The sequence below is a fragment of the Bos javanicus genome, chromosome 18 (genome assembly GCF_032452875.1).
Source record: "Bos javanicus breed banteng chromosome 18, ARS-OSU_banteng_1.0, whole genome shotgun sequence".
Taxonomy (NCBI): Eukaryota; Metazoa; Chordata; class Mammalia; order Artiodactyla; family Bovidae; genus Bos; species Bos javanicus.
The window spans coordinates 15,356,412-15,370,309 of NC_083885.1; the positions used below are offsets into that span (position 1 = coordinate 15,356,412).

General features: G+C 38.4%; 2 protein-coding genes across 2 annotated transcripts in view; both read right to left on the reverse strand.

Moving 5' to 3' along the window:
* The window catches only part of MYLK3 (myosin light chain kinase 3), a 125,822-nt gene extending 117,097 nt beyond the window's left edge, over positions 1-8,725 (reverse strand). The window contains exon 1 of the mRNA XM_061385891.1: positions 8,642-8,725. Within this exon, the coding sequence (XP_061241875.1) occupies positions 8,642-8,677 (36 nt within the window). The 5' untranslated portion in view covers positions 8,678-8,725. The remainder of the gene's footprint in view (positions 1-8,641) is intronic.
* Positions 1-13,734, reverse strand: part of C18H16orf87 (chromosome 18 C16orf87 homolog) — a 33,906-nt gene extending 20,172 nt beyond the window's left edge. The window contains exons 1-2 of the mRNA XM_061385918.1: positions 13,652-13,734; positions 8,642-8,738 (exon numbers count right to left, since the gene is read on the reverse strand). Of these exons, the coding sequence (XP_061241902.1) occupies positions 8,642-8,738; positions 13,652-13,717 (163 nt within the window). The 5' untranslated portion in view covers positions 13,718-13,734. The remainder of the gene's footprint in view (positions 1-8,641; positions 8,739-13,651) is intronic.
* Between the last annotated feature and the right edge of the window lie 164 nt (positions 13,735-13,898).

The following is a 13,898-nucleotide window of genomic DNA, read 5'->3' on the forward strand; positions in this document are numbered from 1 at the left end:
GGTATATCCATTGCTATTTAGTGCAAAATAGCATTCTTGATGCACTAAACCATCCAGAAACACCCATGTGGAAAACCAAATTTAAAGATTTGGAACAAATTGAGTTTATTCTCACCAAAAACTGCTTGTCAATATTATCTTTACAGGTATATATTATCCATTTTCATTTCTCCTATAAATTCTCTGGTAATTAAAACTGAAATGTTCTAGATCCTATTGACAACATTCATTAGAACTTGATAAAACTGGGGAGATTTTTTTAAAAATTATACTCAATTCCCTATACATAATGGACTAGCCAAGGCAATCTTACTTTTAAGAAATTTAATTGTAAAAATTAGTATTTATGTACCTATAACATATCAAGCTTTCTTGATATTCTGTTCAGTTCAGTTGCTCAGTCGTGTCCTACTCTTTGCGACCTGATGGACTGCAGCACGTCAGGCCTCCCTGTCTATCACCAACTCCCGGAATTTACCCAAACTCATATCCACTGAGTTGGTGATATCATTCAATCATCTCATCCTCTGTTGTCCCCTTCTCCTCCTGCCTTCAGTCCTTCCCAGCATCACGGTCTTTTCAAATGAGTCAGTTATTCGCATCAGGTGGCCAAGGTATTGGAGCTTCAGCTTCAATATCAGTCCTTCCAAAGAACACTCAGGACTGATTTCCTTTAGGATGCACTGGATGGATTTCCTTGCAGTCCAAGGGACTCTGAGTCTTCTCCAACACTACAGTTCAAAAGCATCAATTCTTCGATACTCAGCTTTCTATACAGTCCAACTCTCACATCCATACATGACTACTGGAAAAACCATAGCTTTGACTAGATAGACCTTTGGTGGCAAAGTAATGTCTCTGCTTTTTAAGGCTGTCTAGGTTGGTCATAACTTTCCTTCCAAGGAGTAAGCGTCTTTTAATTTCATGGCTGCAGTCACCATCTGCAGTGATTTTCGAGCCCAAAAAAGTAAAGTCTGACACTGTTTCCCCATCTATTTGCCATGAAGTGATGGGACAGGATGCCATGATCTTAGTTTTCTGAATGCTGAGCTTTAAGCCAACTATTTCATTCTCCTTTTTCACTTTCATCAAGAGGCTCTTTAGTTCTTTCCTTCCTGCCATAAGGGTGGTATCATCTGCATATCTAAGGTTATTGATATTTCTCCCGGCAATCTTGATTCCAGCTTGTGCTTCCTCCAGCCCAGCATTTCTCATGATGTACTCTACATATAAGTTAAATAAACAGGGTGACAATATACAGCCTTGATGCACTCCTTTTCCTGTTCGGAACCAGTCTGTTGTTCCATGTCCTGTGTACATGGAACAACTGTTGCTAACAGTTGCTTCCTGACCTGCATACAGATTTCTCAAGAGGCAGGTCAGATAGTCTGGTATTTCCATCTCTTTCAGAATTTTCCACAGTTTATTGTGATCCACACAATCAAAGGCTTTGTCAGAGTCAATAAAGCAGAAATCGATATTTTTCTGGAACTCTCTTGCTTTGTCGATGATACAGCAGATATTGGGAATTTGATCTCTGGTTCCTCTGCCTTTTCTAAATTCAGCTTGAACATCTGGAAGTTCACAGTTCTCATACTGTTGAAGCCTGGCTTGGAGAATCTTGAGCATTACTTTACTAACATGTGAGATGAGTGCAATTGTGTGGTAGTTCTTTACATTAGACATTTTCATATGCACTTCATCTACACTTTAGTTCTCGAAGGTTGGTACTATAAATCTATGTATATACAAGTAAACAGCAGCTCCTCATGGAGGTTAATTAATCTGTTACACTTACCAAACTAGAATCTGAATCTGAAGCCAGATCTTCCATGTAACAACATATAGCTCATGTCTATACTATACCAAACTGATTTCCAGGCTCTGAATATTGTTAGTCCTTAAGGGCTTCCCTGGTGGCTCAGTGATAAAGAATCTGCCTGTTAAATGAAGGAGATGTGGGTTTGATCCCTGGGTTGGAAAAGGTGGGTTTGATCCCTGGAGGAGGAAACGGCAACCTACTCCAAGATTCTTGCCTGTGAAATCCCATAGATAGAGGAGCCTATACAGTCCAAGGGGTCGCAAAGAGTTGGACACAACTTATAGACTAAACAACAGTCCTTCTTAAAACCCTTTATTCCTCTGGTTCTATAGCACAGCTTGTTGTTCAGTTGCTCAGTTGTGTACAACTCTTTGCAACCCCAAGGACTGCAGCATATCAGGTTTCCCTGTCCTTCACTATCTCCCAGAGTTTGCTCAAACTCATCTCCACTGAGTCAGTGATGCCATCCAACCATCTCATACTCTGTCCCCCCTTCTCCTCCTGCCTTCAGTCTTTTCGAGCATCAGGGTTTCTTCTAATGAGCTGGCTCTGTGCATCAGGTGGTCAAAGTATTGGAGCTTCTGTATGAGTCCTTCAAATGAATATTCAGAGTTCATTTCCTTTAGGATTGACTGATTTGATCTCCTTGCAGTTCAAGGGATTCTCAAGTCTTCTCCAGCACCAAAATTGGAAAGCATCTGCCTTTTCTAAATAAAGCCAGTACATCTGGAAGTCTCAGTTCACGAACTGTTGAAGCCTAGCTTGAAAGATTTTGAGCATTACCTTGCAAAATGAGTGCAACTGTATGGTAGTTTGAACATTCTTTGGCATTGCCCTTCTTTGGAACTAGAATGAAAAGTGACCTTTTCTAGTCCTGTAGCCACTGCTGTTTTCGAAATTTGCTGGCATATTGAGCGCAGCACTTTCACAGCATCATCTTTTAGGGTCTGAAATAGCTCAGCTGGAATTCCATCACTTCCACTAGCTTTGTTTATAGTAATGCTTCCTAAGGCCCACCTGACTTCACTCACACTTCAGGATGTTTGGCTCTCGGTGAGTGATCACACCATCATGGTTGTCCGGGTCATTAAGATCTTTTTTGTACAGTTCTTCTGTGTACTCTTGCCACCTCTTCTTAGTATCTTCTGCTTCTGTTAGGTCCATACCATTTCTGTCCTTTATTGTGTCCTATCTTTGCATGAACTGTTCCCTTGGTATCTCTAATTTTTTTGAAGAGATCTCTAGTCATTCCCATTCTATTGTTTTCCTCTATTTCTTTGCATTGTTCACTTAAGAAAGCGTTCTTATCTCTGCTTGCTGTTCTTTGCAACTCTGCATTTAGATGCAGATATCTTTCCTTTTCTCTTTTGCCTTTCACTTCTCTTCTTTTCTCAGCTATTTGTAAGGTGTCCTCAGACGACCACTTTGCCTTTTCCATTTTTTTCTTGAGGATGGTTTTGATCACCACCTCCTGTACAATGTTACAAAGCTCTGTTCATAGTTCTTCTGGCATTCTATCAGATCTAATCCCTTGAATCTATTTGTTACTTCCACTGTACAGTCATAAGGGATTTAAGTCATACCTGAATGGTCTAGTGGTTTTCCCTACTTTTCTTCAATTTAAGTCTGAATTTGGCGATACGGAGTTCATGATCAAGCCACAGTCAGCTCCCAGTCCTGTTTTTGCTGACTATAGACCTTCTCCATCTGCAGCTTCAAAGAATATGATCATTGTGATTTCAGTATTGACCATCTGGTGACATCCATGTGTAGAGTCATCTCTTGTTATTGTTGGAAGAGGGTGTTTGCTATGAGCAGTGTGTTCTCTTGGCAAAACTCTGTTAGCCTTTGCCCTGCTTAATCTTATTCTCCATGGCCCAACTTGCCTGTTAGATAGCAAAGTCTATCTCTGATATTTCTCTGTCCTTTCTATTCTTTATTTATTTTGCTGGTTCTTCTTCCTCCTCCCTAGGATTCCTAGGCTTCAGTGTTTCATCTGTACTTCAAGGCCACAAGGCTACTCTAATTTATTAAACAACATTTAGGAAATGCCAAATGTAAAATAATAATGAATTGCTTCTCACTTATCACCCTGACATGTAAAAGCCACTGTTGGCTGTTCTCCTACAGCTGACATTTTTCCTCAGTTGACAGGACCTCCCTACCTACTTCTACCCATAAATACTGGAGTCTGCCAGAGTTCTCTTCCTTCCCTATAGACTGTAGAACTAGCCCATCCATTCCCATGATGTCAACAACCATGATTATTTGAAACCTTTATCTCTAGCTAAGGCTACTCCCTGAGCTACTCCCAGATTATATCTCCAACTGGGAAAAAAAATCTACATAAATGGTATTTCACAACTATATCCAAATCTAGTTTCTTCATCTTTCCCTCAAAACTTGTCTTCCCTTTTATCTTCCCTTTCTAGCCACTAATCCCAGTAAGAAATCTGGGAGTCATTCTAAAGCCTTCCCTCTCCTTCAACTGATTCTAACTTCTTAACACTTGGAGTATCTGACCCTTTCCACTGTCCTCATTAGGTCTCCACCTTACCTCACTTCTCACCTGAATAACTGGTATACAGAGGATCTCAAAGATATTTGTCCAATAAAAATAAAATAACACTAACAGCATGGACCACGTCTTACTCATTTTGGAGACTCAGAAATGAGTTGACATGCCTCCCCAGAAAATCTACAGAGTGAATCATTCCAGAGTTTCCATTCCTTGAATCAAACTCTTAGGAAGTAAGAACGAGGAATCCATTCTTAACAAGCTCTCTAGATGATTCCTATATAACCCAATCCAGCACCAGTCTTTAAGAACTAACGAATTAGTAGTAAATGCATTATCATGTTGAAAAGGAGCAAACTCAGAGGCAGAAATGGAATTAAAACAACTTTTTGAAAACAGTATGTTGATTCCTTAAAAAACTAGGAATAAAACTACCATACGACCCAGCAATTACCACTTCTAGGCATACACCCTGAGGAAACCAACACTAAAAAAAACACATGTATTTCAGTGTTCATCGTAGCACTATTTACAACAGCTAGGACACAACAGATGTCCAACAACAGATGAATGAACAAAGCTGTGGGACATATATACAATGGAATACTTCTCAGCCATAAAAAGGAATGCATCTGAGTCAGTTCTAATGAGGTGGATGAACCTATTATACAGAGTGAAGTCAGTAGCAGAAAAACAAATATCGTATATTAATGCATATATATGGAATCCAGAAAGAAACTATTTGCAGGGCAATAATGGATACACAGACATAGAGAACAGACTTATGGACAAGGGCGGGGGAGAGGAAGGACAGGGTGAGATGAATAGAGAAAGTAGCATGGAAGCATATACACTAACATATGTAAAATAAATAGCCAATGGAAATTTGCTGTATGACTCAGGGAACTCAAACTGGGGGGTGGGAAGGAGGTTCAAGAGGGAGGGAACATATATACACCTATGGTTAATTCATCTTGCTGTATGATAGAAATCAAACCAATATTGTAAAGCAATCACTAAATCAATTAAAGATAAATATAATTATTAAAAAATGAAAGAAGGAAATAATCTTTAAAAAAAAAAACTTTCCACCCATCTCTCCATAGACCTCGGATAAACAGGCCTCCCACAGACATAAATATAAATAATCCTTGAATCACCTCCTACTATAACTATTCTTTGTCTAACCTGGCGCCCTTCACTTCCATCTTGTAACCCCACAAACTGTTTTCTAGATAGTAGTCAGAATGATCTTTCTAAAAGGCAAATCAAAGCATGCCACGGTCCCCTAACCTCATCCCACCACCCAGGGATAATTTCTTCTCACACGGTAAGAACAAAAACCAAAATCTTACTCTAGTTTAAAAGACTTAAATAATCTGGCCCTTGCTTATCCCTCTGGCTTCATCACAAACTCTCCTGGTTTTACTGTCTACATTGCAACCATGCAGGCCCTTCTGTTCCTAAAATATATCAAACTTTTAACAACCTTAGAATTTTTGCATTTGCGATTTCTGTCAAGAATGGTCTTCTTCGTGGCTACTACCCCCCTGCCATGTTCCTATTCAGTCTCAACTTAAAATGTCACCTCTCAGAGAAGCCCTATTATTGTCACCCTGCTTATTTAACTTATATGCAGAGTACAACATGCGAAATGCTGGGCTGGATGAAGCACAAGCTGGAACCAAGATTGCCAGGAGAAATATCAATAACCTCAGATACGCAGATGACAACACCCTTACGGCAGAAAGCAAAGAAGAACTAAAGAGCCTCTTGATAAAAATGAAAATGGAGAGTGAAAAAGTTGGCTTAAAACTCAACATGCAGAAAATTAAGATCATGGCATCTGGTCCCATCACTTCCTGGCCAACAGATGGGGAAACAATGGGAACAGTGAGAAACTTTATTTTTGGGGCTCCAAAATCACTGTAGATGGTGACTGCAACCATGAAATTAAAAGATGCTTGCTCCTTGGAAGAAGAGCTATGACCAACCTAGAGAGCATATAAAAAAGCAGAGACATTACTTTACCAACAAAGGTTCATCTAGTCAAAGCTATGGTTTTTCCAGTAGTCATGTATGGATATGAGAGTTGGACTATAAAGAAAGCTGAGAACAGAAGAATTGATGCTTTTGAACTGTGGTGTTGAAAAAGACTCTTGAGAGTCCCTTGGACAGCAAGGAGATCCAACCTGTCAATCCTAAAGGAAATCAGTCCTGAATATTCATTGGAAGGACTGATGCTGAAGCTGAAACTCCAATACTTTGGCTACCTGATGCAAAGAACTGAATCATTGGAAAAGACCCCGATGCTGGGAAAGATTGAGGGCAGGAGGAGAAGGGGACGACAGAGGATGAGATGGTTGGATGGCATCACCGACGCAATGAACGTGAGTTTGAGTGGGCTCCAGGAGCTGGTGATGGACAGGGAAGCCTGGTGTGCTACAGTCCATGGGATCACAAAGAGTCAGACACGACTGAGCAACTGAACTGAACAGACAAGCCCCCAGTCACTAAGTCAAAAGCAGTCTTACAGTCACACACCACAGCACTCTATTTTAATTCCTTACAAGGCATTTATTACAAGTTGATATTCTCCCTATTTGTTCTCTATTTCCTGTCCACAGGAATGTCGTAAGATCTATGACAGCAGTGAACCTGCCTTGAGAGTAGATTGAGTCATTACTTTAGACCCAAGGCTTAGAACAGTGCCTAGCATACGGCAGGTGCTCATGTATACATCTGTAATCAGTCTACTCTTATTTGGGGTTCAAAAACATACAAAGTTCTTTTATTTTATCAAAGATGACAAAATTTAATTTCTAATAAATACATCCACTGAATACACCCAATCTGTCTATATTAATGGGAAGATAAAATTCAAACAAAAAAATTTTTTTAGATATTCTATATCAGAATTAATGTATCTAAAAATTATATTCACATCAAAGTCAGGTTGTATATTTTTCAGCCATCAGTTTAAAAAATATTACTTTAAAGTTGTTACAAATTTTACCAGCATTATGAGGGGAAAAACCAAATGTCTATCAAGCAGCAAACAAGTACACAAATTGTGGCATATCCACACAAAGAATACTATTAAAACTAAGCAATAAAAAGGAATGAATTCTTATTGATATATATAACAACATGGCTGAATCTTAAATTATGCTTAGTGAAAGAAGCCAGGCAAATGAGTACATACTATATGATTTTATTTATATAATACAAAGTTCTAAAACAGTAACAGCAGATCAGTGGTTATCTGAGGGAAGGGGAAATAAGATGGACAGATCACAGAGAGGAACTAGAAAACTTATGGGAATGATGGACATGTTCATTATCTTGATTGTGGTGATTGTTTGATTAGTGTAAACAAAACTTATCAAAGATACACTTCAAATATGTGCAATTTATTGGATATCAATTATACCTTTTAAACATTTAAAATTTTTTTTTCTTAAATCAGATTAGGTCACTCCCTAAGCCCTTCAATGGCTTTTCATCCTCCAAAAACAAAAAATAGAAAATCTGTCACAAGCTTTACCAGATTGGTGAATTAACATTTAAATAAAATGAATGTGGTACATATACACAATGGAGTATTACTCAGCCATTAAAAAGAATACATTTGAATCAGTTCTAACGAGGTGGATGAAACTGGAGCCTATTATACAGAGTGAAGTAAGCCAGAAGGAAAAACATAAATACAGTATACTAACGCATATATATGGAATTTAGAAAGATGGTAACAATAACCCTGTGTACGAGACAGCAAAAGAGACACTGATGTATACAACAGTCTTATGGACTCTGTGGGAGAGGGAGAGGGTGGGAAGATTTGGGAGAATGGCATTGAAACATGTAAAATATCATGTAAGAAACGAGTTGCCAGTCCAGGTTCGATGCACAATACTGGATGCTTGGGGCTAGTGCTCTGGGACGACCCAGAGGGATGGTATGGGGAGGGAGGAGGGAGGAGGGTTCAGGATGGGGAACACATGTATACCTGTGGCGGATTCATTTTGATATTTGGCAAAACTAATACAATTATGTAAAGTTTAAAAATAAAATAAAATTAGAAAAAAATAAATAAATAAAATAAAGTAAAAAAATAAATAAATAAAATAAAATGAATGGCATATTAATGTCATAAAGCTGATTTCCAATAGCTAATAAAAACCAAACACATATTTCAATAGATTTTATTTAAATTCAACAAAAATTGAATAGTAAATTCACAAAAACTAATTTTACATTTCTACATCGAAAAGCTAAAAATATGGTAAACTCACAATTACCTGTAGAAGATGGTGCTTTTTCTGGGTGTTTTGCATTTAAAAGTTTTCTGCTAATAAATATGTAACCACAGGGACATGATTTACATGCAACAGGAACCTATAGACAAAAAAAAAAAACAAAACAATTTATTATTACTACTTTTCTGTTGTTAAACTTCTCAGTGTTTATTTAGTTTCCTGAGCTGAATGATAAATTACTTGAAGTAGGAATCATGGGTTTATTTAAACTCCAACTCCTTACAATAAATGATGAGATGAGTATTGGGTCCTCTACATCTTCACATTCTACTAACGCATTACAACACTAAGACTATAGCAAATACACGATAAAAGTGTGCTGATGTAAGTGAATAACAGAAAACCACAATAGGATCAGAGCCAAGGAAAATATATTGGAAAAAAGGTAGCATTTCCTAAAATATTAGTTTGATAGCAGTTGATAATAGAATAAGTTGGGGGGGCATGGTTGGGAAGTCATTAAAGTAATCCCAGCATAACATCTTGAGGGCCTCACTGGAATAATGAGATTAGAAATAGAGAAAAGGTAGATCTGTAAGACATTTCAGAGGGTAAAGAACTGAAAACAACCCAGGTTCCAACATGAGAGGGTAAGATGCCAATTACTACTGACAGGAAAACAAAATAGTTAACAACAACCAGTTTGAGAGGCCAAAGTACAGTATAAACAACAGAGAATGTAGGACAAAGCAGGAGTTGAGATCTAGGATTTTATAATCTCAGGTCCAGGAAGGAAGTTTGATAAAACACTTAAATTCTCCAGGCTTCTGTTTCAAAATCTATAAAATATTTTTACAAGAGGGTCCTTTCTCCATTTCATACAAATATTTTTTTTAAGTCAAATGTTACTGAAAATTACTGAAAAAAGTTTTAGATTTTCCTCTACAATTGTTTCATAATATTAACCTTAATGTTCCTTGGACTGGGGACACATCCACTAAGAACCAGAAATTAATCTCAACAAAAAGTACTCACAAAATAGTAATTACAATTCTGGTTTGTAAGATAAATTCCATTTGTCGTAAAAGTTTAATTATGATTATAAAGCTTTCATCCATTTATGTTCAGAATGCCTCATATTACAGAATATAAACATTTGATCTAAATAAGCTAAATCATAATTTTGGGAGAATTCCTTTTCAGTAAAAAAACTAAAGAACGAACTTGTGTATTCATGAAAAATAACAATGAATCCTATTAAAATAATCAAACTCCAGTATGTCTAACAGGTTCCTTTATCAAGAATATAATGAGATTCTTTAAAAAAATGGCAGAAAATGTTACATTTCTTAATAGTGAAAAATATGCCTAAAATAGGTAAGTTTTGTCATTTTAAAATTTCACATCTTCACAGAAACCAAGCTCAAAGGTACTGACTCATTTCCTTTACACTTAAACACATCATTAAGGGCACAGCAGTAATATAAATTGTTTTAAGTTAAGGCTACCCAAAAAAACAACAGAACATGATGTTCTTATTCAACAGATTCTTTGCTACTCAACAGCCATTTTCTTTCAGCTACTGAAACTCAACAAATTGAAATTTGATTCTGTGTCTCATACACAAAAAATACATCAATCCAATCCAGAATTAACAGGGTGCTACAGTTAGATGAGAAATATAACATTTGGCTTTCAGATGACTAACGCAATCGATAGGCTGATTTACATCCCTTAATGAAAGCATCTTACGTGCAATGAACATTTAGGTGCCTGAGCTAAATCACCCTAAGGGCCTTTTGAAAATGGAAAGTTCCTTTCCCTCACACCAACCCTGGAAAAAAGCCAACTAACCACCATCACAATACAGATCCTGTAAAAAGAATTATTAAGCAGGGTGGCCAACTTCAGTAATATTAGTGTCTTTAAATTATTGTATAATTTAGATTTTTCAAAAAAAATCTAAAACTTCCTTTAAATTTCAGTTGTAATGCCAAAAACAACAGTAATGAAAGTTCTAATGCTATACTTTCAGGATTTTAAAATGGAAGAAAAAAATTTAAAGTTTTGTTTACTGATGGCTTGTGAATCAATTTATTCCTTGAAAAACAGGTATTTGGATTGTTTGCACATGCTTTACAAGTAAGACAGCTTAAAAAAAACTGCAAAAAACAAAATCCTGGCCCTATATTGTTTCACTGATTTAAAAAAGCTAAAAAAATAACCATTTTATGGAGAATACATTTATATTCTTTGTTGCTAAGGGGAAAGTTACCTATAGCAGACATATTTGCTAAAGGTCACATAAAATTTTCTAAAATTTTTTTCCAAAAAGGGGAAAAGCTGATCTAATAAAGGAGAAAACAAAAATGCAAAAACAGATACACCAAAGACACCAGAAAAATAATAAGGATCTTGACTACTACTATACTCAAAATGGCTCAGTAATTTGAATTAGTGGATGTGAAACCTATTGAAAATGAAAAGTATTGTGGTTTAGATGTTTCAAAACTATGTTTTCAATAGAGGCATGTAAAAGGGGATGTTATAAAGCAACTGAAAATCTAGGTCTTTCTTGTTTACTGATCTCTGTACCCGTTTTTAAACTTACACATACAGAACACATGTAAATCTACTCAGCTGAGGCAACTTCCTCAAACTTTAAAGATTTTTACATTTATGCTTATACACTGTATTTAAATTGTAATTTAATGTTCACCAGGCAACTTAGAATAACAGCAGTATTTTTAGTTTTTTTAAAATGGCTTTCAGGATTATGATTTTTCTCATTTATAAGAAATCTATACTTTCAAATAATTAGAAAGCTAAAATTAATCTATTATTTTCTTCGATTGAGTTACTTTTAGTAAAAGACAAATTGCTTTTAAGAATTACCAAAAGTTTGAATTAGTCATCATTTACATTATCTTAAGTATTCAGAATAAAGGACAACACAAACTAACATTTTAAATTATGTTGTAGCTTGCTATGCAATGAATTGTGTCCCCACCCTGCCAAAAACATCCCAGCAATAAATTCATCTGTTAAAGCCCCAACTCCTCAATGTAATGGTTTTTAAAGATGAGATAATTAGGTTTAGATGAGTTCATGAGGGTGGGGCCCTCATGATGGCATTAGTGTCCTTAGAAGAGCTATCAGAAAGCTCCCTTTTCTGCCAGGATCTTGGGGCTTCCAGCCTCCAGAACTGTGACAAAATAAATTACTGCTGTTTGAGCCACCCAATCTACAGTATTTTCTTATGGGAAAGGGGTTTCTTTCTTTCCCATATTTTCTTATGGGAAAGCTGGAAGAGGGGTTGTGTGTGTGTTAACAACAAAATGAAATACGGTATTTCCAAATAAAATGCTGATCACATTTTGATGAACAGATACAAAGACTCCTACAAGTTTACAATCCTTTCCTCTTTCTTCAACCAGGATATTCAAAACAGGTTAAGGTTACTTCATGCCAAGTACTGCAAGGTCATGATTCACACTAATTGATGCCCTTACAGACACTGGAATGCATAATGCATACCATGTAAACCTTATATTTCTGCACAATTGGAACAAATGGAAATGATTTAAATATTGAAATGATCTTCGACAAGGAGACTTAAATAAAGAAGTCCAATTTTTTCAGAATTTAACAAATTTAGTTCAATGGTAAGAATGGAAATTTAACTTTGGTTTGGAAAACATGGCTAAATTGTTTTTAAAGTGCATACTCAATAAATTCATAAAATCAATAAACCATAATTCTCCTTGCACAGCCTTCCTCTAATCAGTATATCTACCATTGCCCATAAAAGATACTGAATAAAACATGTAACATTTTCTGTTAAAAGATTTGCTCAATCTTTAAGCTTGCTCCTTAAAGAATGCTCTAAAATCAGCTTATTAAAAGAATCTTCAGCCATTTCAAATTATTCCTCATTTTAAAAAGAAAGAAAAAGAAAGGGGGAGGAGAGAGGTAGTCATTTTGAAAAAATTCTCCCAGTGGAAAAGGAAAAAACACACCCAGATCAGCATGCTGGCGAGAAACAAGGGCCCTTACTAATGCTTTTAACTGAGAGTTTTAACTCATTAGATTATAAGGTTTTAGAGGAACGGGTGAAAAATGAGGCATTCTTAAACTAAAAGAGTAAATGAGATTTAAAACATTACAGCTATGACACCATTAATTCTGTGTGGAAAGCAGTCATTTAAAATTCATAAAACCACATACATATTTTTTAGAAGATCTGGAAGCAGAAATCCTAAATTTTTAACAGTGGATACCGCGGCGGGTAGGGGAACGTGAGGAGCGCCCAGAAAGGAAGGGCTTCAATGGGGACGTAATTCAATTATATTCCATTTAAAACAATGTACAGAAAAGATTTGTGATTATTTACGGCAAAAATAATACGTTTTAAGAGAAAGAAACTCCATATTTCGCCAAAACTTATAACTATTACACTGTGGGCCTTATTGTCACATTTAAGCATCCGCCCAGGTGGCGGGGGGACAGTTTGGGGGGTCCACCGTACACATTTGAAATGGGAACAAAGCAACCCTGAGTGGCAGGAGGGGGATTTGGGAGCCAGGAGCCCTGACTTGGGAGTTTGCACATCAGGCACTCTCGTCGGAGCAGGAGGGGGCTGAGGGACCGTTCTCGTCCACTTGGGCCGCTGCCCCACTCCTGCCGCTGTCACCGGAGCCGGCCAGGCGACTCGGGGAGGCTCCGGACAGGGCGCCCCGTCTGCTCAGGGTAAACCCACGCCCCCTCTCACGCAGCCCAGCCACAGGGCACGACACTCGCCCGTCTGACCGCCGCCAGGTGGACACCGGCCGGGCCGCGGCTCCGGGCGCTTCCCCGGCACCCCTCGGCTCGGCCCGGCCGGTTCGGGGCTCCCGCGGTGGCCACAGAGCCCGAGGGCCGGCCCACTCGCTCGGCCGCCAGGACCCCGGCGAGGCGGCCTCTCCACAGCCAACGGCCACAGGCAACGGCCGCCTGCCCGCGCGCACCCGCTCCGCTGGCCCGCGTGTTCGGTGCCCGGCCCCCGACGCCCACCTGTTGGTCGCACTCGGGGCATGATTTGGTGGCCATCTTCACTTTCTTAGCTCGAGTTGCAGACATGCTTCTCTCAGGCGTCGGCGGCGGCAGCAGCAGTGGCGGCGGCGGTGGCGGCGGTTCGGACTCCGCCCCTCGTACCTCAGCAGCCCAGCCTCTGCCCGCGCGATCCCCGCTGGCCAGACCGAGGCTCTGACGGGTGCGCGCGCGCGCGCGTCCGCGAACTCGAGGAGAGCCTGCGGGCCGA